Below are 24,996 nucleotides of genomic sequence, written 5' to 3'. Positions count from 1 at the left end.
TGCATTTCTGCTGTGAGGCTTCTGTCAGTTTTTTAAATGTTTAAATAATAATTAAATATAATAAATCGAATGAATCGACCCCATTTACCATTAAACCAATCAGTTATGCGCACTAACGACTGTAGAGGGCAGCATCCCGTTAGTCCCATCGTTAGTTCAGCGAAAGAGCAAAATACAACGTTGCACTGACATTGGTGACCTATCACAAACGGTGACTACTCGGGCCCAGAGGGAAACGTTTTCCCGAGAAATACCCATTTCCAAGGAAGCCCCTGTGTCACTAATGTACGTGCAGTCTCGTGTAGCCAGAAGAACTATTCCACAATCTCAGAAGCATTTGCAGTGGTGGAAAAAGTACTCACATGTTTTACTAAAACGTTAAGTAAAAGTATCAATAATAATAATGTAGAAATACTCTGTTAAAGTAAAAGTCTTGTGTCAAATAGCCGAAATATATATAGTTCTGAAGTGGTTAAGTACAGTATTTAAGTAAATGTACTTAGTTACCTTCCACCACTGGGCATTTGAAAATTGTGGGAGGCAAGGCAACAGTCTGCCTCGCGGGACTAATGTTCGTGTAACACACACATTCGGGCTCATTTATTTATCTTCCGGTACTAATTCCTGGTTCCGGGACGGTTAAGGTTTTTTTTTTCTGCCAAAAAGCACAACATTAATACGCGTCGAAATGTCTAAAACTGCAATACTGAAAGCATTTGTCAACGAGCGACTGACAGCCACTGCCGTGGAGATATTTGGAGCTTTTGAGAGGACGATAATAGAGTATGAAAATGAGCTTTTTCGGTCTAAACAAGAGATTGAACGTCAAAGAAAGCTGCTGTTAACCCAGAGTGTTCTGCAAACAGCAGCAGGTAAGTCTACATTTGGCCGATGCAGCAATGTATCAAATTATAAATTACGATTAATTTAGCGGTTACATGTTTTTAGTTTAAATGCCTATTTCAACAGTGCAAACATCTACTACCTCTGTTATCCCCCTTTGGCCTTTTACGAGTTGATTTCAGTAATCCTAGACAGAAGACATGGATTTGGGCTACATTGTGACAAAATGCAGACATTATGAAGACATTGACTATCGATCCAGTCATTATGTAGTAAGTAGGTATTTAAATGAAGCAATGCCTGCCTGTTAACAGTAGTTACGGTCTGTGGTGGAAGAACTACTCAGATATTTTACTTAGGTAAGTAGCAGTACCACAATATAAAAATACCCTGTTACAAGTAAAAGGCATGTGTTCAAAATGTTTCTTGGGTACAAGTACAAAAGTATTTCCATCAAAATATAGTTTAAGTGCCAAAAGTAAAAGTACTAACATTTTTGAAAATAGCAGATCTACAAGCTCACAACAAACTTTTCATAGGCTATTTTCAAATAGCCTAAGTATAAAATAGGGCTGAAGTGGTTAATGCATGTTGTATAGTATGATTATGTATATCTGCAACGTAACTAGTAACTAACGTTTTCAAATAATTGTAGTGGAGTATAACAGAGGACTCTGCTATAACTTCGATATATTATTAAAGGACTGTATTATTCTGTAGGTACTGCTGGCTCCTGGGACTGTCGCAAGCAATATGGCTTGGTTTGGGGCTGAGACGAGCGGCTCAGCCAGCTATGAGATATTATGAGAACTAGGTCTTCTAGGAATAACTCCACTAGGAATAGTTCTATCTCAAGTCTCCAAGTATTCTTCGGTTCGTTATGGTACAGCAGGTCTGCGGCCGCTCCCGCGTTCCGCTGTACTTATGGGTGGGACATGGTGTCGTTAGTCGTATGATCTTAGGGTGACATCACACTGGCGTTGTGTCCTTAATTGGGACGACTGTCCCATCGTCATCGTCGCCTTGGTAACAGGAGTAAAAGCACAATATTTGCCTCTGAGATGTAGTGGAGTAGAAGTATTGAAAACTTAAGTTACTTTGTAGATATAAATTATTATATTATTATAAAACATACATTAACCACTTCAGCCTTATTTTATACATAGGCTATTTGAACATCTTCAAGCTCACACACTTTGTGAGCTTGTAGATCTGCTATTTTCAAACATTTTTGTACTTTTGTACTTTTTGTACTTTTCCTCTAAGCGATGGTGAGCAAGATCCAACTCTGCCCCTGTAGCATCACATTCAGAACCCAGTAGGCTGACGGAGACACAGAGCGGATGGTCTCTCACCGCAATAAAGAAATCACACAATAGAGACTTATTTCTGCAGCAAAGTGTGTGGGAAGTTATTTAAACACAAAGGATCTTTTATAATGCATCCCACGCGGAAGAGAGAGGGATGGTTTGCAGCATGTGCAGTAAGAGACAGTTTTATTTCTGTGGTGAGCCTCACAGCCCATTTGAATATTCACAATGAAAAACGCGCCACATCTTCGGCACTTATTTCACCACACCAGCTTGTGTGTTAGTGCCCACCACCTGCCAGAAAGGACTAACTGGAAAGAGGGCAGTACAGTACCACTGTCACATCTGCTAAGAGTTGTGGCAACTGTACAACTGTACTGTAAAAAGCCCCAGTGTAGCGGTTAGAGCATACGCCTTTCATGCGGAAGGTTGTGGGTTGGAACCCTGCCTCTAGTCGACGGGTTCCTTATGCCAAATCAAAAGGGTTCAGATCGGAGGCACGTCTGAAGCCTGTCCTGGACAGGGGTCTCCGGACGTAAAAACAGATGATTGATTGATACAGCCATTAATTTCCTACAGAGGGCAGCAATTCACAGGATCTGCTTCTAAGCAGGCAGCCCCTGTCAATCACTTTTCTATGTATAGCAGTGGGTCAGTAAGACAAAAACATTTATGGGTTTACCATTTAATTTAAAGCCCACAGCCCTAAAGTCTTTGGGATCTTTGAAAGGAGAATTATGAGGATGAACTTTGTCGATGTTGGCAGGGGATCCAGTGTCAAATATAGTTTCTGCATGACAGGTTTAAACCACAAATCAGATCTGTTAATACAGGCTGTTCATTTATTTTCTCTTTGATTACGTGATAAAATACATTTTCCCCACATGGTTGTTCACACAAATCCCTATGATGTGAAGCAACGTTTTTGTTAATAAAATGTATACCAGAATTTAAAACTGTAATGAACCACTGGTGGCGCCAGTCAGTATTTAGCCTAGACAGGCAGGTTTCTGACCATTATATCCAAAGGAGGTTGCTCTATAATGTTATACTTATATAAAATGTCTAATTATATGCACAGACCAAAGACTTTTCTGTAGTGATGATAATAACTTAAATCCAGAAGTTTATATTGTTAGAAATGCTAAGGCCTCTTTCTCTCTCTCTCACTCTCACCAGGCTCCTCTCAGGTCTCTGTCTGTAAAGATGAGGTCTTCCCTGAAGAGCAACATTGTGAGCAGGAGCAGAGCCCCAGATCACCCCAGAGATCTCCAGATCCTCCTCACGTGAAAGAGGAACATCAGGACATCTGGTGCAGTGAGCAGGGAGAGCCCCTTCAAGAGGTTAGGGAAGCTACACCCCTCTACCTCTCTGCTTCAGTGAAAAATGAACCGGAAACAACTCAATCTTTGCCACCTCTCATGTCAAACTATGAAAATCAAGGGCAGCTTCATGAGATGCAGGAAACTGAAATGATACGGTACTCACTGCAGCCATTGTCTGCCGCTTCTCAACCCCATATTCAAAACGGTGATTGTGAGATTGAGTACTCGCCAATGTCGCCATCAAGTCTAAATCAATCTTTGGCGCAAGCTCAGACAGTGAATGGACAGAGGACTCCTGGCACGGCCAGCAAATTGGTGGAGTTGCCCATCGGTAGGTCGGCCACGTCTAATCATTGTTGCCATTTGTGCGGGAAGTCTTTCTCCTATAAACGGTACTTGGTGAACCATGTTAATCGCATACATTCAAATTACGGCGAGGTCCTTTGTGGCGTGTGTGGAAACAATTTTGAATCCACGGCCAATCTCGCGGCCCACGTTAAATCTCACATGGACACGAGAATTTGTCAAGTGTGCAACAGACGTTTCCTCAGCGTCACTGCTTTGACTGATCACATGGCCAGTCATGTAGGGGTGAAATTGCATGGCTGTCCTGTTTGTGGCAAAGAATGTAGCCGGAGCGGGGATCTGAAAATACACATGAGGATTCATACAGGGGAGAAACCCTACTGCTGCTCTTTGTGCCATAAAGCCTTTACCCACAGCGGGCATTTGAAGAAGCACATGAGGACCCACACGGGAGAGAGACCCTACAAGTGTGAAGTCTGTGGCAGAGACTTTATTCAAAGTGTACACCTTAAGTACCATTTAATGACTCACAGTAAAACAAGATGAACATATACAGTATTAAAGGGCTGCTTTAAGGGGACCTGAACCCTATCGTTCTATTACCCAATGTGTTCTGTGTGTCAAGCTCTTTCTCCGTTTTTGGTAGGCTGGATGAGATTTTCCAACACTGTTGAGAGCAAGCTCTCAACACTTGGAACACATTGGGCAGTTTTATGTCAAATTTGTGCATGTCCTCAATAGAATGACAGGATGTAGGACAGATTATATATAAAGCAAATTTGCCCTTTAATGTTTGTTATTAACTGTTGGCTTGAAGTGCTACAGCTTTAATGCCAAGTGTTGGAGCTTATACAGTACTAATACTATACAATAGCATGTTGCACAGTTGCAGTGATATGGTGGGAAATGTCAAAGACAAAGATTGGGAGAAAATAGTTGTTTATGAATTAGTGGTTCCTGTAAACATATACATTGAAATTAGGAAAGTACTGTATGGTAAAAAATGGAAGACAATGCAAATGATTAAAATAATCAATTCAAGAAGCATTTCAGAGAGGCTTTAAATAAGATAATTCAAAATGGAAGAAAACAGAGAAGGCCTTTTTGCAAAAGGTTAGAAGGTATGTTTTTTTTTATTGTGTAAAGGGAGATAACATCCAACAATGTATAAAAAATTGGGCAGCAATAAATCTGAGGTACTATTTTAAGTATAATGTAATTCTAAAATTCTAGAATTTGGAGAAGCAAGACAAAAACTTAAACTGTTGGTCCCTGTCTTACAATATAAATCCTCTTAACACACTCACAAATCACTGTGTCTACTGGAAAGTTGGACCATTTTCAACAACAGAAGAAAAAAATATCCTTTATACTCAATACTCAATTTCTTTTTTGCTTTAATTAACATTTATTTAACCAGGCGAGTAACTTAAAGGACCATACTGGTGGTCTGGCATAAAACCTGCCCTGGATGGTTAGACTTCTGAGGAGTATGAACATACACTTTTAGAGACTTAAAACTACCTTGAGATAGGTAATTGCACACACTAAATCTCTGTTGTTTCTTGATACATTTACATTATTGTGTTTTATAATGCATTTGATAGCCATGGATAAAAGCTCATGGATACAATAAAAAATAAAATTAAAACATCCATTATTAACCATCTAATGATGTTTGAGCCAACATTGACTCAATTCTGGTCCCCACGTCAACGCGGGGAGAATATGCAAACACAGAAAGGCCACAGTCTTCTCTGGTCAATGTGAACGCAGGACCTTTTGCTGTGACACAAATGTGTTAAGCATTGAGCCACCATGCTACCCTGGCTTGGTTCAACACAATCAAGACGCACTGCAATAGTTACTGCTGTATTAGGCCTTTAAAGATATTTTGGGGTCTTTTTCTGCCTTTATTCAGTAGAGAGAGTGACAGGAAACGGGGAGAGAGACACGCAGCAAAGGCCATCGGGCCAGGGAATCGAACCCGCGACTTGCTGTCAAGGCTGTAGTAGAGCCTACCCTATATGTGGTATGCGCCTTAACTGCCAGGCCATCAGGGCCCCATATTGGGCTTTTACAACTACAACTACAGTATAGCTAGTTTGAGAATTAGATGTGCCATTCTAATCAGGAGATTCAACTGCTAATGGCTGGTAGCTTCTATACTGCCGCCTTTTTCAAGAAAATATATTCTGTGAAAATGTATTGTTACATTTTGTGTATAATAAAGTTGCATGAATTATTTGCCTCTGTCCTTTGCTTCCTTCTCCCCTTCTCTCCTTATTTTGTTCCATATGCTTTAGAGTTCTGCAGAGGGTTACAGGGGCTTAAAACAGCCCTCAGAGCACAGGGCTCCCTAATGTTTCACCAGGGATCACACAGTGTTGTCTGACTTATGGGCATTCTCGTCTGTTCGCATGGGTCATCTTGTCACTTAGAGCTACCAAAACCGTGACCTAAAAAGTTGTTTGCTTTGCCTTAACCCCAAGCTTAGACCTACAGGAGACCCTCCCATCCCTGCAGGACTCTGTTAATCTGCAAATACTCAAGAGAACAGAACACACAAAGCTTTTACCCTTTTTTTTGGTCATATCTCTTGCACATCTCCTGCACATACTGTATTTTTGTAATATATATATCCTGGTTGCAAAGTTGTTCTCCCATTATATTCAGTATTTTCTGTTGCCTGTATATTTTTGCCAGACCCGAAGGGTATGGCTTACACGAGGCTCTGTATCTGTTTTGTCCATACATGGGCATGTCCATTTGTCCTTAGGTCCCAGCCAGAAAAGTCTGTCCCCCTGTCGTCCATACATGGGCATGTTTTGTACCTGTTTTCTCCATACATGGGCAAAAAACATGGCCCCGTCCGTTTGTCCTTAGGTCCCAGCCAGAAAAGTCTGTCCCCCTTTCGTCCATACATGGGCATAGACACAGGCTGACACGTCATGTGAAGTCCGGCTTAGCCTGGGTCTGGCAGAACCAGGTCTCCTGGTCTTGTTAATCTACACATATACATATATACGGTGTGTATATATATATATGTATACTATAAATATATAGAGAGACTGATAGAGGGAGAGAGAATCAGAGAGATTATATGTAAATAAGGTTATTTTAAAATGTTCTGCACTTACACACTGCAAACTTTTCACTTTATTACTGTTACTACTGCTAAAGTTGTACCTGTACTATAACTTGTTCCATCTTGTTTTGTTCTATATATGGTTATCACTAACATTTCACTGCACATACTTGTATGAGTGAGTGACACAATTTCCAGCTTCACCCAGCTGACGGCTGTACAGATGGTTACAGGGGCTGGTGAACCGCTGACACTGACACTGACACTGATTACCAGATGGCCTCTCTACCCACTATGCGCTATGGCCTCCCAATTGTGTTCCCATACCGGGAGTCGAACCAACGCCCCCTGGGTGAAATCCTAACTGCTACACCTTAAGGAACCAGCAACTAATAATATTTACAAGCGACTTTACAAGGAAACAAGCCTAAAGTCGCTTATAATAAGCAGACCTGGCAACACTGGCAGGCATTAGCACAACAATGGGCACATCGGCCGACAGTGCTGAACTAAATACCAACTTTTGCCAACAGATTACCAGTCTGTTGCAGTCTGTTGTAGTCTGAAGTAATCTGTTTGGTGGAGAGTCTGAACACAAATGCAACAATCATGAATTCACTGACTGTGGTGTACACATGATTCTGGCCAGTAGCTGTATCTAGTATGAGATACCAGCAGATGTCAGGAGCCAGCCATTTATCTGGCTGTAAAAGAATTCATGCAGCCATTGTTTACTTCAGATGCACCCATCTGCTCTGGTACTTGATGTAGGCTACATTGTGTTCCCTATATGGCTGTAAAGTTACTCACTGAGTTAAGAGTTGTGTTTTCATGAATAAGGGACTCCAGGTCCCTTATTGGAGTCTTCTCTTATGGGGAGAACCACCGGTCTAGTGCATGAAAAACAGTGCATTAATGTTATTTGCATCAGCATAGTCAAGCATCACAGGGTTACAGACCATAGTGGTTGCTCTCTTTGTTTCTGTGCTCACACAGTATTGGAAAGAACATAACATTGAATATAATGCCAAAAAAAGAAGTATAATGATTGTGAGATCTAGAGAGGACAAGAAATCAAATTTGTCTCTCAGATCTCTCTTTATCTCTCAGATACTGTACCTCTTTGTAAATGTCTGGAGAAATAAAATATCCTGGACATATCCTCACGGATGATCTCAGGGAAGATAGTGACATGTACCATCAGTGTCTTAAAATGTATGCCCTGGCCAACATACTTCTGTCGAAATTCTCTATGTGTAAATGTTATATGTGCACTGTGGTCCGGGCACCTGGACTCCAGTGTGGCCTGACAGTGCGTCGCGGGTTCAGGTCCCGTTCCTGACAAACTTTGCTTTGTGTCTCTCCCCGTCTCTCTCTCCCTGTTTCCTGTCCATCTCCACTATACCTATAAATAAAGATAGAATAGCCCAAAAACATACCTTAAAAAATAATGTGCACTGTTCAGAGTTTATGTCACCCCCTGTATACGGCTCATCTCTGGTCCTCCTACAGAGTGAAAAGTATACAGAGGCTCAGAGTGACATTCAATGATGCCATGAAGTTGCTGCTACTTGTCCCCAGGTGGCATAGTGCCAGTCAGTTGTTTACTTCTGTTGGTGTGCCCACTTGTGAGGCACTGTTGAGACAATTGATGCACAATTTTATGCTGCGCTTCGATGTGTCTAGTAACAGCATCATAGTGGCTCTAACAAACCCTGTGCTGACTCAGCAGCCAGCAGTAGTGTTTGCTTATTTATAAAAAGTACAGTAGTGTACTTTTTATTTATGTATGTGTTATTGTCTCATATTCCTTCTGTATGTCTGTTATGTTCCTTTTTATTTTGTACTATGGACCTAATATCTGTAAAAAGATGATATATTTGGCATTGTACAAGGTTGGATAACGCAATCATTTGTTTATTATCCATAGCCTTATTTATTCACAAAGACAAATAGCTTTTGATTAACACTTAAGTTAATAAATAAATTAAAATTACTGTCATGGCAGGTGCTGCCTAGTTGGTTGGTATGAAGCCACCTGTGAATCCTAACAGATTTCTTTTTTTTTGTCCAGAATCTCTAGGATACTTTGGGCAACAGTATTGTTCTGTGCTATTTTTCATATTTTCAGGCGTGAGGCAGCTCTTCATGTCACCAATTTTGAACCGCTCATTAATGGTCTTGTGAACTGGGTAAGGGGCTGACCACAAAGCCCTAAAAAGCCAAACTTATTGGAGAAGACCCGGGTGGTCTCTCTTTAAAACAGGAGCCCAAGGAATGTGACAGTTTGGAAACTTTCAGATTTTAGTTTGTGAACAAGTTAAAAGGCTAATCATGACGCTTGACCTTTGTGAACCTGCAGCCGAAATGCTAAACCAATTGTCTTAAATCTGGTTACACATCCATTCCCATAGACACAAGACCACCACCAAGCACTCTCTTGACCCCTGGGAATGGTTTTCCACATACCAGCTCAAATCTGGGTTTAGGAACTCCAAGAAACTTCTTTTAATTAGATGTCTCAATGGTAAACTAATTCTAAACATAGGTCAAAGATTCAGATCTACTGTATCTCACAGTCGATAAAAGATCATATCAGCTTATCTAGTAAGGTATAACTCAACTTTTCTGGGCCAAACTAGTTTAGGTTATCCTTTATGCAACCAGATTATGTGCTAAAGGGGCATAAGAGGCATGCTAAGCAGAATGGGTTGACACAGGTCCTAACCGTCTGGGCAGACTGCCCCACTTTCTTTCTGAGGGAAGGGGGAAAAAGGTTAATCTTATGTGAAATGAAGTTACTTGCTAATTATTGAAGTGAATTGAAGGGATTTTCTTCAATTGGGTCAGGCCAGAAACTGTGCTGTGTCACTTTGGATTAAAGGCAGGGGGTGGGAGCATCTGTGTGTATGTGGGAGAGAGCCAGAAAGAAAGAAACAAGCACATGATGACATGTAGAGGACATGCAGGAATCCTTTTTCAGGAAGGATCAGGAATTCTGGTGGCACTCTCTTACATAACTCAACTATTGAGTTATTCATAAACAGCACCCACCCAGCTAGGACTCCAAACAGGCCAAGCTCTGAGAAATATTTGAGTGGACTCCAAATGCACTTTGGCCCAGGCTGGGGTGTGGTGGTCCAGAGAATTGTACATGGAGGCGAGGGATGCTGTTGTGGTCTGGAATCAATCAAATTATTGCTACAGTGGATTTGATCCACTTGCTGAAGTGGGAGGTATACATCCGGCATGCACATGTCTCTCTGGTGTGGGAGTTATGGTGAACAAATATGTTTATTTTATTTTATTTTTTTAATTTTTATTGAAGCAATGTCCTATTTTCTCTGTATTGAATTGATTTTATTTTTACAAACGCCTCTGTTTTCTCTTCCGTTTCTGCAATCTCCGATTGTTTTAGAGATGCCCTAGTCAGTAGATAGTATGTCCATAATACAAATGCAAGTGTAATTTGTTTATGGAAGTCTTGAGATACAGGATGCATTTACTGCATTTGCAGAGAGCCTGACATTAACATTATTTACTATTACATTTTTCGATGCCCAGTATGCACAAATTGTTGGCTAATCTTTTCATGCTGGAAAAAGTTGCAAAACTTCTTGTGAGTTATTGCAGCTGTGACTGCACATAGTGGCTCTTACAAACGCCACTATACTTGTGTAGGTTAGCAATATACTGTAAAACAACGCAACACATTACAGGTGCAGCCTTAACACGATAACAAATACTAGTAGAATGCACCTAATACCAACATTTAAAAATGATTGCGAGGTAGGGGAATGAAGTTGAGATGGAGGGGATGGTGGTGGGGGATAGAAGGTTGGGGTGCAAAAGTGCAGCGAGAGTGAACGTTCTACTCGGAGGAAAGAAAAAAGAAAGTGGGAGGGTGACAGTGGGAATTTTCCCATGGGACAGGAGAGAGAGAGAGAGAGAGAGAGAGAGAGAGAGAGAGAGAGAGAGAGAGAGAGAGAGAGAGAGAGAGAGGTTAGAGAACAGTCAAAGAGATAAGAGTGCTGGTGTTGAGAGATGACACGGCAGGCCATGCAGGCCATGAACACAGCCGCATGGGGCTTGATGGTTGACTGCTGCAAAAATGTCAACATCTCTTCCACTCTCCCATTCAGCCTGAGGTGTTTTCAAAAACACCCCCGCCCCGCCCGTGTGTGTGTGCGCGTGCGTGCGTGCGTGCGTGCGTGCGTGCGTGCGTGCGCGTGCGTGCGTGTGTTTGTTTGTTTGTTTGTTTGCTTGCTTGTGTGTTTGCTTGTTTGTTTGTTTGTGTGGTGACATATATAACAGCCAAAATAGTTGCTTTAGGATTATTATGTCTGGTGGCCTTTGTGAGTCTGGGCACGTCTCAATGTACACAACAGCCCACATGACCCAGAGACCTGGGGTGACACTATAACTCAAACCAAGCCAAGCTATATTTATACTGTAGGCCTGTATGGTATGGCACTACTATATTCTATTGTGCATTACTTCAACTAGCTTCAAGAGTTGTTACCTTCAGAATGAGAGGCAAATGATCTTGGTCCAAATGGTATTGTCATGATGGGACCGGGTGACCCGGTCCCATCATGACAATACCATTTGGACCAAGATAGATAGGGACACGTAGATAGGGAACCAAATGGACCCGGTCCGAGTCCATTTGGTTCCATTTGAACACTCTCAGAGTTATGGGGGTCCTTGAAAAGTCTAATAAGTCTGTACTAGTGGACTCCTAATGTGCCATATTGTCATAGTAAATCAGTGTCATACACATTCTGAAGAAAACCTGGAGACTGGCATTCTGTAATTGGGTCGTTATTATATAAGAACAAAATAACGTTTAATACGTAAAAACAAAATCTAAAATTTGCCACAGAGAAGAACAAGTCTTTGCCACGGACACATTTGCGAATATATTGATGATGACCCCTGCCTTGAAAGTGTTGAATTTGGGGACTGACTGACAGCAGCTCAGTCAGAAACCCCCTCTAGACTGCAGTGCTGCGCTTGCTGGCTGCCCGCTGAATGAATGCAGCATGAGTTTTGTCACCAACTGCATCGATAGAGAAGGGAAAATGTACGCAGACAGCTTGTTTCATACGCAATGAAGCGGTGTGGAAAACGTGAGGACATTCCAGGGAAAAGTTTACGTGGGTAAGTGTGAGTAGGCTATGTCTGTTTTACGTGGGCGATATAAGGACGCAGACCACATTTGTTTCGTGCTATAATTGCTGTGCTGACACAGCTGCGGTGCGTCGCTGTGCCTGTGCCTCTTGCCATGCCAAACAGTTTGCTCAGCTCAATATTACGGTTACAGTATCAGTTTTCAAGCATGTGTCCTCCTGATGCGGCAATATATTAGGCTATAGCTCAGATAGAAAAAAGGTGACAAGCTGAACTTCATACACCGTATCTGAAGGTCAAACGGCCACAACATCGCAGTGCGTTATTAACTTGAAGACTACGTCAGTGATTCTCAATCTGTGGGTCGGGACCCCCCGGTTGGTCCCCACATAATTGTGTGGGGGGGGGGGGGGGAGTTCCCAGATGACACTGAAGCGACAATTTAAGGACTTGAGACATTTTTAAAGACAAAAAAAAAGAAGAAAATAGCCGATACGAGCTTGTCGATCTGCTATTTTCACAATATCTATCCCTGGAACTGAAAATGTAATGCCTCAACCCATACATTCTAAGTGCTTGTCAGGGTGGTCCCCTGTTCAAATATGATTATTTTGGGGGTTCACGGCCTGAAAACTATACTGGCCTACATGACAGGTGCGTGTGTTATCTCTCTCTCTCTCTCTCTCTCTCTCTCTCTCTGTCTCTCTCTCCCTCCCTCCATTAAAGCGTCGTTTTGGTGATACAAATAGGCTGCTACATGTTGTGATAGCTGTTGAGGAAGTTGAAAGAGATGACCTTGCAGATTGGAGTAAACTTTGCCATGGGCCAGAAGTTGAAACTCATACACAATCTGACTGAGTCAGGGTCTCACAGCAGGGTTAGAGTGTGAGACACACACACACACACACACACACACACACACACACACACACACACACACACACACACACACACACACACACACACACACACACACACACACACACACACACACACACACACACACACACACACACACACCACAGCAGGGAATACCATGAAAGAGATCCAAGAATAGACCCCACTGAACAAGCACTTCCGTATCATGTAAACACTCACATAGGCCTGCCCTACACCATTTCTAAGTTGGCTAATGTGTGATGTGATGTGATGTGATGTGCATATGTTTGTGTTGGTGTGGGTGACTGTCTTAAGTCTTCTTGGGTTTTTTATAACTGCCTGCTCTCGTAGGCCTTGTTTGTGCTCTACTGGACATGTTACCCCATCCAATCAGTTATCAATCTCCCTCCTTGCACATTAAACGTGTTACACACACACACACACACACACACACACACACACACACACACACACACACACACACACACACACACACACACACACACACACACACACACACACACACACACACACACACACACACACACACAGAGACAGAACTACTTCTTGTCTGGTTTACATATAGTTTTGAGACAGATGTAATTTTTTGGATATTCTCAAGGTGACATACACACTGATGAAACTCTGGGCCCGCTGGCTGATGCAGCATCGTGTTACCCATTTACGTCTGTCCCCTTTTTCAATCTAAAACTAATTATAGAAACATATTTGGCTCAGGACACTGCATGGGTTCTTATGCTTGAGGACCGGGTGCTGAGGACAGCAGTGGCAGAGAAAGGAGAGGAGAACCAGGGAAGAGATTAGGAACGCCAGAGCTGCAAGGGTGGGGTCCTGGGTGTGGGTGAGTCACTGGGTGAGGTAGATGGTTGTGTTGAGTTGATGGGTTATCCGTTCATGTGTAGCGGCGTAGCTCAGCTTGAAGCCCAAAAAAGCCTAGGCCAAGGGGGATTCCCTCTTTGTCTAATGGTAGATGTTTGGTTTCCCACATGGGAGACCTGGGCTGGAATCTTGGGTGTTACTTTTGTGCCATGACCCGGATCGGGTTTCCCAGTCCCAGGGGAGGACAAAGGAGAGTGAATGTTGCAGAGTAGCTCAGGCTGAACCCCAAAAATGTCCCGTGGACTAGGGGGGATTCCCTCTTGACTTGAGTGGTAGATGTTTGGTTTCCCAAGCGGGAGACCCGGGTTCAAATCTGGGGTGTTACACATGCACAGAAGGTAAGTGCAATGCACTTAGCTGAGACGTGACGTCACCATTGTGAACCATGCGACGCACTCCTGGTTCTGCTTTACTATTACTGTAAGTTAGTAAGATATTGACTTTGTTTGATTGGGTGGCACTGTGGCACAGGAGGTACAGATCCCCATCTCCTCCTGGCTTCTAGTGTTGTCTGCTGGGTCCCCAGATGACAGTAAAGTGACAATTTAAGGGCTTTTAAGACCTTTTTAATACCTCCCAAAAAAATGAAAGACAGAAAAGAAGAAGACCATTATTGAAATGTTGTAAACTAGTTAAAACAAGGGATAACAAAGTTCCTGTCATGAAATATTTTACGCTGAATGACAATCTTTACACTGAATGACAGAACCACTCACAAACATATTTTACAGGCAATTCCTTGGCCACTTGGCCACACAAAAAGTAGTTACCTTGACATAAAGAGATTATCCTACTTTTCTATTTAATATATTATTCATAAAATAATGGCCATTATTCTTATATTTATTTTATAAGTATTTTTTTGTGTGTGTTGCACTAAAATTTGCTAATGGGAGGGAAAGCGGGCAGGCCTCTGAGTCATAGGCATATATGGAGATCCGGTTGTCCAGAGCCACAGAATTGACCGCTATGCGCATATAATGTATGGTCATGTGCACATATGGGACCGTCCGACGTAAAACTTGGCGTGCTGAGGACACGGGGGAGTGCAGTGCCCAGTACTGCCCACCACCGAGTTATTCGGATATGCGGTTGTCCAGAGCCACCGATCCGACCGAAAAATGTCCATATAAGGGTATCCAGTTGTCCGGAAACGCTGATCCAAAAATTTGCCCATATATGGGCATACCAATGTACAGGCTATGGGAATATGACATTGTGGATCTCCATATATGGGCATATAAGGGACACAGGTAGACGGACAGATACAGAGATATCCATAATATATGGGCACACAAGGGACAGACAGGTACAACAGGTACTCTGACAAAGCCCCCGACACTATGTTTCAGACATATTGGTCGGATCGGTGGTGCGACGTAGGTGAGCAATTTGCATCATCCCCAACTTCATCATTCCCAAGTAGATCTAGGTCTAGTCATACAAAGTTCAGAACCATATTAAAAATGGTTAAAAACTGAATAACACACAGTTCGTTGGCATTTTAATTTAGTTGAAGAGACAGCAATAACTTTAGCCCTATTGGCTATATAGATTCATTAGGCTTTCCAAAGAAGACTGTTGCCAAATCCCAGGTCTGTTTTAGTATTGCTATTGTTGAGACGTGTTGCCCCAGGGCTGGCTCATGATATCCTTAGTGGTTCAGCTCAGTGCAGCCAAAATATTTAAGGTGAAGGGACAATATTGCCCTTATTCCCAGGCAGCATTTTTGACTAATGGCATGTTTGTGCTCCATGCCCTTTATCTGACCTTGGTAGTGATAAAGAGCCTGTTGGCTGAGAAGATCTCATGCAGGAAATTAACCCTAGGTCTTCAATAAAAGTGAGTTGTGAGTGGTAGATGCAGCCAGTATTTTTTGGGAGAAAATGGGAGGATGTGCAAGGAACGGCATGCCTCTGTGCTGGTACCAGTCAAGAACCGTCAATTGAGCCAAATACCAACGTGTGTGTGTGTGTGTGTGTGTGTGTGTGTGTGTGTGTGTGTGTGTGTGTGTGTGTGTGTGTGTGTGTGTGTGTGTGTGTGTGTGTGTGTGTGTGTGTGTGTGTGTGTGTGTGTGTGTGTGTGTGTGTACACATGTAAACATTGTGCCGCCATGCCATATAATATGTAACTTAATTGATGTGTGCATGTCCGAGACTATTTTGCACCCTGCCCCGTCCGTGTGTGTGTGTGTGTGTGTGTTGTGGCTTGGTCGCAGCGAAACTGTGCACACACACTCCCTGGATGCCAGAGCAGAAGAGGCAGATTTTTGCAAAACACATTTTTTGACAGTACTCCTACAGATTTTGTCCAAACATCACGCAAATCGGTGCACAGTATCTCTATAGTCATTAAACGAAATAAGGCTTTCAGATTTTTCATATTCCATCCTGATTGGCTAAGATTGGCTTCCAAAGTTTGCAGGAGTGCTCCGTTTTGAACAAAATACCTCTTATCATGAACACAGCATGCAATTTCTTTGTATGTGCAATGAGCAATCCCTAGAAGCCAAGGAAAAACCTTTGCCTGCATTTTTCACATCTGCCTTTTATAGCGCCACCAGGAGGCCGACTTATGTAAAACATTTTTTGTTGCCAGACCCAGAAGGTCGGCCTACATGAGGCTTTGTCTGTCCCTCTTTTGTCCCTCTTTTGTCCCTCTTTCGTCCCTCTTTCGTCCCTCTTTTGTCCCTCTTTTCTCCATATATGGAATAAATGGGAAGACAGATACACAGACAGACAGACGGATCCCTCTTTTGTCCCTCTTTTCTCCATGGCATAAATGGGAAGACAGATACACAGACAGATACACACGTCATGCGAAGTCCGGCCATTCAGATTTCAACCACTAGGGGTCTGGCAGTACCAGGTCTCCTGGTTCTAGTTTTTATCCTACTATAATTCTAGTAACCTCTGTGCGTTTGTAGTAGTGGAGGTGAAGCTACCCGGTTCTCCTCACTGGCTGGACCAATTGCTCTGATTTTGCACACAGCCATTGACCATTACCATCTGAACTTAACTGTGAAGCCCCTTTTTCAATTTCATCAAATCTCAGCTTCTTATTAGCGTTTATGTGTCAAACAATGTCGCCATGGTTACGGGGCTGCCCAGCTATGGGACGAACTGCCTCCCGGGTTGCCAGATCATGTGCGCATATCCCCCCACGCATGCGTCGCCCGGGTATGGTCTAGTATTACTAATTTTCATATTCCATCCTGATAGGTGAATTTCGAACATTGCTGGCCCACAATAACCTACCTGACCTGGCACTTAGTTTTATTTGATTTGATTTTTTTAGTTTTCATTAATTTGTCTAGTTTTATTTCAATTTCGAAAAAAAGTGTCATAATGTGCTTAATGTCCTCAAAGTCACTTTTTTTTAACACAGGCTAGGAAGGTTGGATGGCGACGAACTAGATATCTGAGTAAAGTTCACTTTGAGCTGCATCCAATGCAGGAACAGATTTTTTGAAAGACCAAAAGTCCAGACCTCTTAAAAACACAGCAGCAGGGATTAATTTCTCTCTCAAAATGCTACCTGTTAAGTATAGCATTAAGTTAGCCTGGAATCCAGACTGATTCGCTCCGTTCTGTGTTTTTTTTTTTTTTTTTTTACTTTGAGACGCGAAGTGAGAAAACAAAAAACGCAGAACGGATCGGATCAGAGTGGATTCCAGGCTAGCATTAAGAAGTGAACTCCTATTCATCCGTAATTCCCTTAATTCCGTTTGCACAATTATACATTTTTCCTTCATAGTAACATTCACCTTTTGAGACTTTTTCTGAACTGAATAAATAGAAAAACTATACCATGCAATAGAGGGATCTTGTGTCTGAGAAATTACTTAACAATATAGAGAATATTAGAAATAGAAGAGGAAATTATGTGGTTTTAGAGAACATAAAGAATAGGACCTAGAACATAAATAACTGTTGGACCTAGGCACGCAATTGATCAATCAATATATTATTGTACTTGATTGTAAGAGATTTTTTACGGTGTAGCCAAAAAACATGCAGTCTAGCTCAGAGTTTGTCGGTCTGAATGCATGTATATGTATTTATATGTGTGTCCCCTCAAAGGTAGACAAATCATAGCTCATGACTAAATGAATCATGAAACAGAACCACCTCTGGTCATAAATGAACGCAGCATCAGCAACAGTCATTGCTGATGAGATATTTTGAGCATCGGTAAACCGCCTGGTAAGCACAAGGTCACCAGCGCACCCTCCGGCCCCGGTCTATGTGTCCCTGAGCAAGTCACTTAACCCTTAACAGCCCCCCCTCCCCAGCCAAACTGTACAGAGCGATGCTACTGAACATAGGCTCAGGGGAATTATATGATAGATTAGTAAGGTGTACTCCTTTATCAGTAGCTTGCCTTCTTTAGCTGTGTGTGCGTGTGTGTGTGTGTGTGTGTGTGTGTGTGTGTGTGTGTGCGTGCGTGTGTGCGTGCGTGCGTGTGTGTGTGTGTGTGTGTGTGTGTGTGTGTGTGTGTGTGTGTGTGTGTGTGTGTGTGTGTGTGTGTGTGTGTGTGTGTGTGTGTGTGTGTGTGTGTGTGTGTGTGTGTGCCACTTTGTTATTTAGTATTATTGGAACCATTACAGACAAGTAAAGATGAACATTTCATTTCCAGCAATTCACATTATAGACACTATCACTGACAATCCCTGTAACTAATTGCCCACAAATCCGCATTTAAAGCCAAATCAAATACTGTTTTTGTTACACTAGAACATAACTCTGCATTACCTCAGGGTTTTAAAACTAAATAAGAAGAATAAGAATATAAAATGGGCTGTCCTTAGTATCGAGGTTGAATAACACAGGATGATGATTGATGTTTGTTGTTAAGCCTTGTTATTGTGCCTTCTACAGAGAATGTGAAACTGTTTTGTCTACGGTCTACACAATCTTGGGAACTCATTCGGTTAAAAAAAAAGGAAAACTATATTTTTTCCCCCTTTGTGGGCACCACCTCCATTTTTGTGTAAAACAGGAACTCGGTTTGACTCCTCCCCTTTCATAGTCCACTTCCTCCCGGGTGCTTCTGTGTTTATTCCTACATTGTACTAACATTACATGTTTAAGGCAGTAGTGTGTTGAGAGATAGCGGTCTACATGACAAAAGCAGTTTTTGTATTAGGCTGCCAAGTTACATGACAAAATACATGAGAAAAAGAATAATAATTACAAAACAGTAACAATACCAATACATTTATTGTCCTGTTTTTGCACCAAATCTGCGAAACCAACATTCATTTTGATCTGGGTTGCAGAACTGGACAGTTTGATACGCTGGTGGTTGGTGAAAAAAAAAGGCCAGAACTCAAACAGCGAAAGTGAATGTTTTGGCCATTATCTCTGGAACGGAAGGTCCAATCTGCTCAGTTCAAAGCTTGTTGGATGCGTGACTTTGAGGACATTAAGCACACAATGACACCTTTTCGGGTTTTCCTGGCCTAGAATTATGGTAATTGTTCGGGCCTGGCTCTGTTCAGGTCTGCCCAGTTAGGGCCCAGTTAGGGCCGGGACTTCATTTTCAGGCCCGTTGAGAACTCTAGTCCAGCTGTGTCTAGGAGGGAGGAGACCACAATGTGGACATTAGGCAGGTACGGGCACAGTCACACATGCACTTCGGCATGTCAGCTTCCTCGTTCGCTTCCATTCCATGGGCGCAAATGGGTGGAGTGTCCTGTTCTGGCGTGTTGACAGCTTTGAAGCATGTGAAGTGTGTGAAGCTGTGAGTTCAAATTGACGCATCTGACGTCACAGCATGCATTGGCTACAATGCCTCTGATGCGCATGTGTGACCTTGCCCTGCCTCTTCCGGTGGAACACCAAAAACTGCCACCCTGGGGGGTCACCTGTCAAACACCAATTTTCATCCTCGCTCAAGTGAGACTATTGTCACAGTAAATGTATCCAATTTTGCCTGAGACATATGATTTCGGTGTACCCCTTTATCGTGCATAAGAGAATGATGTGCACACACAGAGGATGTGTGCATTGTCCAAGAATGGAATTCCACATTGTCGAATAAGGAAAGGCCTTAGATCTATGTTTAGTTGCCGGGGGGTTTGCATCCATGTTGGGATTCATTGTGTCTTTTGCCAAGGTTTTGTGTGACAAAACATGTGTGTCAATTGATTTGATTTCTGATGAGAGGCTGGTTTTGTTGCATAATTTCAAGTGAATGTATAGAGCATTAGTGGGGATTGGATAGTTGCAGATTAAGAATTTAGCTAAATGTAGTGGGTTATTTGTGTTGAGTATAGTTAGGATGAGATGGGTGAAGGGGACAGATTGTGTTATGTATTTTTGTACTTTTTGTATTGCTGCTTTATCTATTTTAGTTTGTTGTGTAAACAACAGGAAAATAATACATATTGAATTACAATTACATGTATGTTTTACATATTGCTCAATAAAAAAAACATTTGAAACAAGAACATGATCCCAGATATCCTCGGTGAGGGGTACACCAAGATCTTGTTTCCAGGCTATTTTAATAGCAGTCAACAGAGGGAAGTCGACTTCATGATAGATAATGGAGAATGGAAACCCCCTTTAGCTGGTGGAATTATTGAGGGTGAGGAAAGTGAGGAACCGGACCCTGCACATGATGCCTGACCTACCGAAATCTAAAGAAATGTTACTTGTGCTGTAAGCCAAAATTCCTTCACACCTGGAAAAAGACGTCCATAGCTGAATGTAGAGGCCGTGTAGAGGCCGTTTGGGAAACAGAAGATCCCCTGCATGCGTCCCGGCCCCGGCTATGTGTCGGAAGTGTCCCTGAGGAGGACACTTAACCCCTATCTGCTCCCTCCCAAGCACTCATCATAACAATCTGAACCCCTCCCTTTCAAAAGGAGTTGTCTATGAAAAGATCTTTCAAATATTTGAGACCTTTGCCGACTGTGAAATGTTACATCCAGCATTGAGGGTGTAAAAAGGTTGTTAAAAGCGAGCATAGTTGTTCCTGAATTGATTCCAGACTCTCATGGAGTGAAGTAATGCTTTTGGGAAGGTTTCAACAGGATAGCCGATGGATGCAAGCAAGCCAAGGGAAACATGAGAATGGCGGCACTCTTGTCCTTGGTTGCTTTGGCCTGTTTGTCGTTAATATTGGACCTGGCCAACAGAATGACAGACAGCTTCTGGATGAGCCAACAGGATGTGTGAGGCCTCAGTGGGCCATGGTCAGGAATTTTGATGGGGATCCTTTCCTAGGAGTGGCCAAGACACAAAGTCACAGGCATTGGATCCAGACAGAGTAAGTGAGATTATATGTGAGCCTCAGTCGTGTCCCACCATGAGTCAATGACAGCTAAATATATAGTTAAAATGCACATAGGAATTGGATCAAAGATATGTCAGCAGCTGGGAGTCATCATAGCATTTCCTACAATATATTGACCATGGTGAAATGATCAAAGCAGTGATTTAAGATGATATTCACACACATGCACACAAATAAACATGCGCGCACATACACACACATCTTTATAAAGTCCAGTACAGTCCCACTCTTTATGTTGTTAGCCTGTATGTAGCTAGCTGTTGGCCAAGAACTACGTGACATACTACACACACTCACTGATACTGATGTGTTACATAAAGCAGGAATCAGCTCACTGGCATACAGATAACAAAAGGCATGATATACTGTATATACCCTGTGCATGCTGAAATGTGCTACAGTTGATTCATTCACAACATTTATATATATATATATTATATACTGTAGTCTAATCTAGATGACTGCACTAACAGTCAAACGGGTAAAAAGAAAAGTGCACTCTTCAATTAGAAGATGGGCTGTATTTCTCCAAGAAGAGTGTTATTATTCATTAAATTCATCCATAGCATTATACATTATTGCTCAACTTAGTCTTAATTTGTTACTCTGACAGACAGTGTACATATTACATTTGTATACTCACCCTCAGAGTTAAATTAACTGAGGATCTTTTGTGTGTGCATGTTCTGGGTCACTGCACTAAAGCTACATAATTTACTGGAGTCATTCGAGCTAGCAAAGACAATAGCTTCTTATATGAGCCTATGTTTAAATTCAAGGCCACCATGCCCAACAGCAGAGCGAAATATCACCTTTACCCGATAACCAAGTTTATAATGCTAACTGCCACACACACAAAATACACAACACACACAATCTTACGAAAAAAAGATTGTGAAGGGTTAGATAATAGTTCTAGAGGGATTTCTGTGCAGATGTTGCCAGAGGCGACGGTTGGGGAGAGAGAATTAAAACCTGCTGAAATTGATAGAGACTCACATATCACATCTGTTGCAGTTTGTGTAAAATATTCGGACATGCTTCTCTGGTGATCGATGGGAAACATAGTCTTACACGTACATTATGTCACACTCACATGTATGCACTCGATCTGACTGCAATGAACATAGAGAGGGTAGAGAGACCACCATGTAACTGAAAGATCACAGAGTTAATACCCAAAATATTCTTGTGTCGTGTCCTAAAGTGCCCTACACCAAATGGGTGTGTCGTAACAGAAAACATGTGCCTCAGATATGTGCCAAGCATTTTGTATATCCATGATTTCTGTGTTGCTGGGAAGAATGTCCAAACAGCACAAATTGTCCTAGTTAGTGGGGTAAATCTGATTGTGGGTTCACAGAGTGCACTTTGGGGGGATCCGTCAAATAGTTTCTGGGATTGGGACATTTAATACCACAAATCCACCAGGACTCCCTAAAATGTATGGGTTCATTGGCATCCGGCTGTTCCCACCATTGTGGAGATTCAGGTTCAATTCCTCCATGGTGCCTCCAGCTTAGCTGGTCGCTCCACTTAACGCATTTGTTCTGGTTCGTTGGTGGAAGTCGCAGTTCTCTATCACTGCACTAGCTCTACTGACTCCTACAGGTTGGCCTGTAGGAGTCACTAGCCCTAAACCTGGGGAGGGATAGTTTGTTCCTCCCCACACGGTATGCCATCCTGGTGAAACTCCTCACTGGCAGGTGAAAAGAAGTGGCTGGTGACTCTTAGTCTTACCTGTATCTGTGTGTTTCATGCTTACTGCGGTGCGGCTATAAACTGAATTTCTCTTGGGATCAAAGATGTGTCAGTGGCAGTGTGTGTATGAATCTGTGTATCAGAGGATAATTTTTTGTCTACACCCTACCCAGACCAGCAGTAGGGGTAGGCAGTGACACAGCCTATACATGGTGGGAATTGGTGGAACAACTAAATTGGGCAGATCTTTTTTGATTGGGCTTTGGAGGGGTTGTGGTAAACGTAAGGGGGGATTTAATTCTCACAGACATCCTTGGCTTGGTGGCTTTTCTCTTTCTCATTTTCCTGTCTGTCAATTCAGAGGTTAATCCCAAAGCTAGGGGAATGACTCCACAAGATTCCAGAATCCCAAGTGGGATTTATCTTCGTCTTTTTCTCTCACACTCCTACCTTTCTTTAGTCTTCTCTTTCTTTCTTTTTTCTCTCTTTATCTCTCTCTCTCTCTCTCTCTCTCTCTCTCTCAGCTCATTTAGAGGTTAAAGAGGCCATCCATTGGAATTCCTTTCTCTCGCTGTCCTCTTAAATCTCAGTGTGTCGCCACAAAGCCACTTCCACCCCTTTTAATGTTATGGACTCCCCCTTTCCCCCACCACTCGCCTGTTTTGCCACACATTTTACAGGATATTCTTGAATTAGACATTTGCTATGTTTATTTGTCTCATAAACATGTGCTACTTTTGTTGTGTAAGAGCTAATTGTACAGGGTTAGCAGGAAGTGTAGGGACAGGGTGACAGGGGTACTTAATGTGCCTTTACAGAGTTATTTAGATCGTATTCATCTAAATAATGTTATATACTGTACCTGAAATTTCTGAATGCTAAAACATGACTTAGAAATAGTTCTTAAGCCTTGGAGTGATGGACACTTAGAGCAGAATCACACGCTACATCTGCCCTCATCTGGATATCTAATACTTCTTCTCTCTGGTTTGTTTCAAATAGAGTTAAATGAAAACCAACTGCAACATTTGACAAGTCACAGCAGTGGTTACTTGTCTCTGTCTGTTGTCTGGCTCGCATATGGGGAATAACAAGAGGAAGGGATAGGTCAAGTTGTCCGCAAGTGTGGAAAACATGCAGCCACAGGTCCCTCTCTCTCTTTCAGTCTCCGTTTCCCTGCTTCCATCTCTGTCACACACACTGTCTCACTTTCTCTCTCTGCTGCAGGCTTTCTCTCTTCCGTGGAAAATCACGATCAGGATTGTGTTGCCTTTTCCTGTTGCCTGGGGCTCCCCTTCTTCAAACCAAGCCAATAAACAAGTCTGGGGAGAGAAAGAGAGACAAAAAAGATAAAGTGAGAGAACGACGTTAAATAGGCTTTAAACCAATTTGAACCTCCAGTGATGTACAGTAAATAAAGCACGTGTTTTGGTGCTGGCAAGAAGACAGTGGGGCTAAGTTTGCTGTGGTCCAGCTCCGGAAACGGGCTAGTCTCCCACTCCCTCAGAAACCACAGCCTTCTTAATATAGTTGGGGAGACAGGGTGTGGGGATTGTAGACCTACCACGGCTGCATGAGCAAGCAGACTTGCCCGACACTCTGCATAATCCAGACTTCCACGAGTCACGACACAGCACAAACCAAAACGTAAACAACGCCTCTGCACCAACCGATTCCACTCACAGTAGTAGACATGGATTTTTCACTGGCCTACGAGCCAAGTTGGACTTGAGTGTCACTTCTCACAGCCGTGTACTAAAGATGATAGTATAGAGAATATATATTATAATTTAATTTAGTTCTTACGTCAAGTACTTGTTTTATTTCTATCAAAGGTTGAAATATTTTTTGTTGGGTATGAACATTAATTTTAAATTCAATTCCATATTTTAATAATGGCATGGCTTCCCGATGCAATTGAAAAGACATGCCTTTCCCTTTTGTGAGTCTCTGCTCTTCTTTCCTCTTTTTCCTGAACTGGGCACCTGATGGCTTAGACATTAGTTTCTTATCCATTATGTGTTGATAGTATTGATAGAGTATGCATTGTGGTTTATTTGGTAGCATTTCATAGAGTGACTGAATTTTATAATTGCATTAGTACACTCATACCCTGAAGAAGACTTATTGTGTCGAAACGTTGGTGTCTTTCTAAATAAAAGTAATTGCATCGTGGCTGCGAGCTGTGCGACCCCCTCTCTTTTAA

At 42.3% G+C, this 24,996-nt stretch overlaps 3 protein-coding genes across 3 annotated transcripts in view; 2 read left to right on the top strand and 1 right to left on the bottom strand.

Annotated features, from left to right (window-relative positions):
- The window catches only part of adss2 (adenylosuccinate synthase 2), a 463,865-nt gene that overhangs the window by 30,421 nt on the left and 408,448 nt on the right, over positions 1–24,996 (bottom strand). The window lies entirely within an intron of this gene.
- LOC311058245 (uncharacterized protein) lies at positions 639–6,003 on the top strand. The gene is made up of 2 exons (XM_084075615.1): positions 639–872; positions 3,333–6,003. The coding sequence occupies exons 1-2, from the start codon at positions 689–691 to the stop codon at positions 4,328–4,330; spliced, it is 1,182 nt and encodes a 393-aa protein (XP_083931741.1). The 5' UTR covers positions 639–688; the 3' UTR covers positions 4,331–6,003.
- LOC311058184 (equilibrative nucleoside transporter 1-like) overlaps positions 11,902–24,996 on the top strand; it is a 51,005-nt gene continuing 37,910 nt past the window's right edge. Inside the window, exon 1 of the mRNA XM_084075544.1 lies at positions 11,902–12,035. The gene's annotated coding sequence lies outside the window, so the exon portion shown is untranslated. The remainder of the gene's footprint in view (positions 12,036–24,996) is intronic.

Source organism: Gymnoscopelus microlampas (genome assembly GCF_963454915.1).
Source record: "Gymnoscopelus microlampas genome assembly, chromosome: 13".
In the NCBI taxonomy this organism is placed as follows: domain Eukaryota; kingdom Metazoa; phylum Chordata; class Actinopteri; order Myctophiformes; family Myctophidae; genus Gymnoscopelus; species Gymnoscopelus microlampas.
This window is presented reverse-complemented; position numbering and strand designations above follow the sequence as displayed.

Coding starts and splice junctions, on each gene's coding strand:
- LOC311058245 (XM_084075615.1), top strand. CDS start 689: ATGTCTAAAACTGCAATACTGAAAGCATTTGTCAACGAGCGACTGACA. Junction 873..3,332: donor TGTTCTGCAAACAGCAGCAG/GTAAGTCTACAT, acceptor CACTCTCACCAG/GCTCCTCTCAGGTCTCTGTC.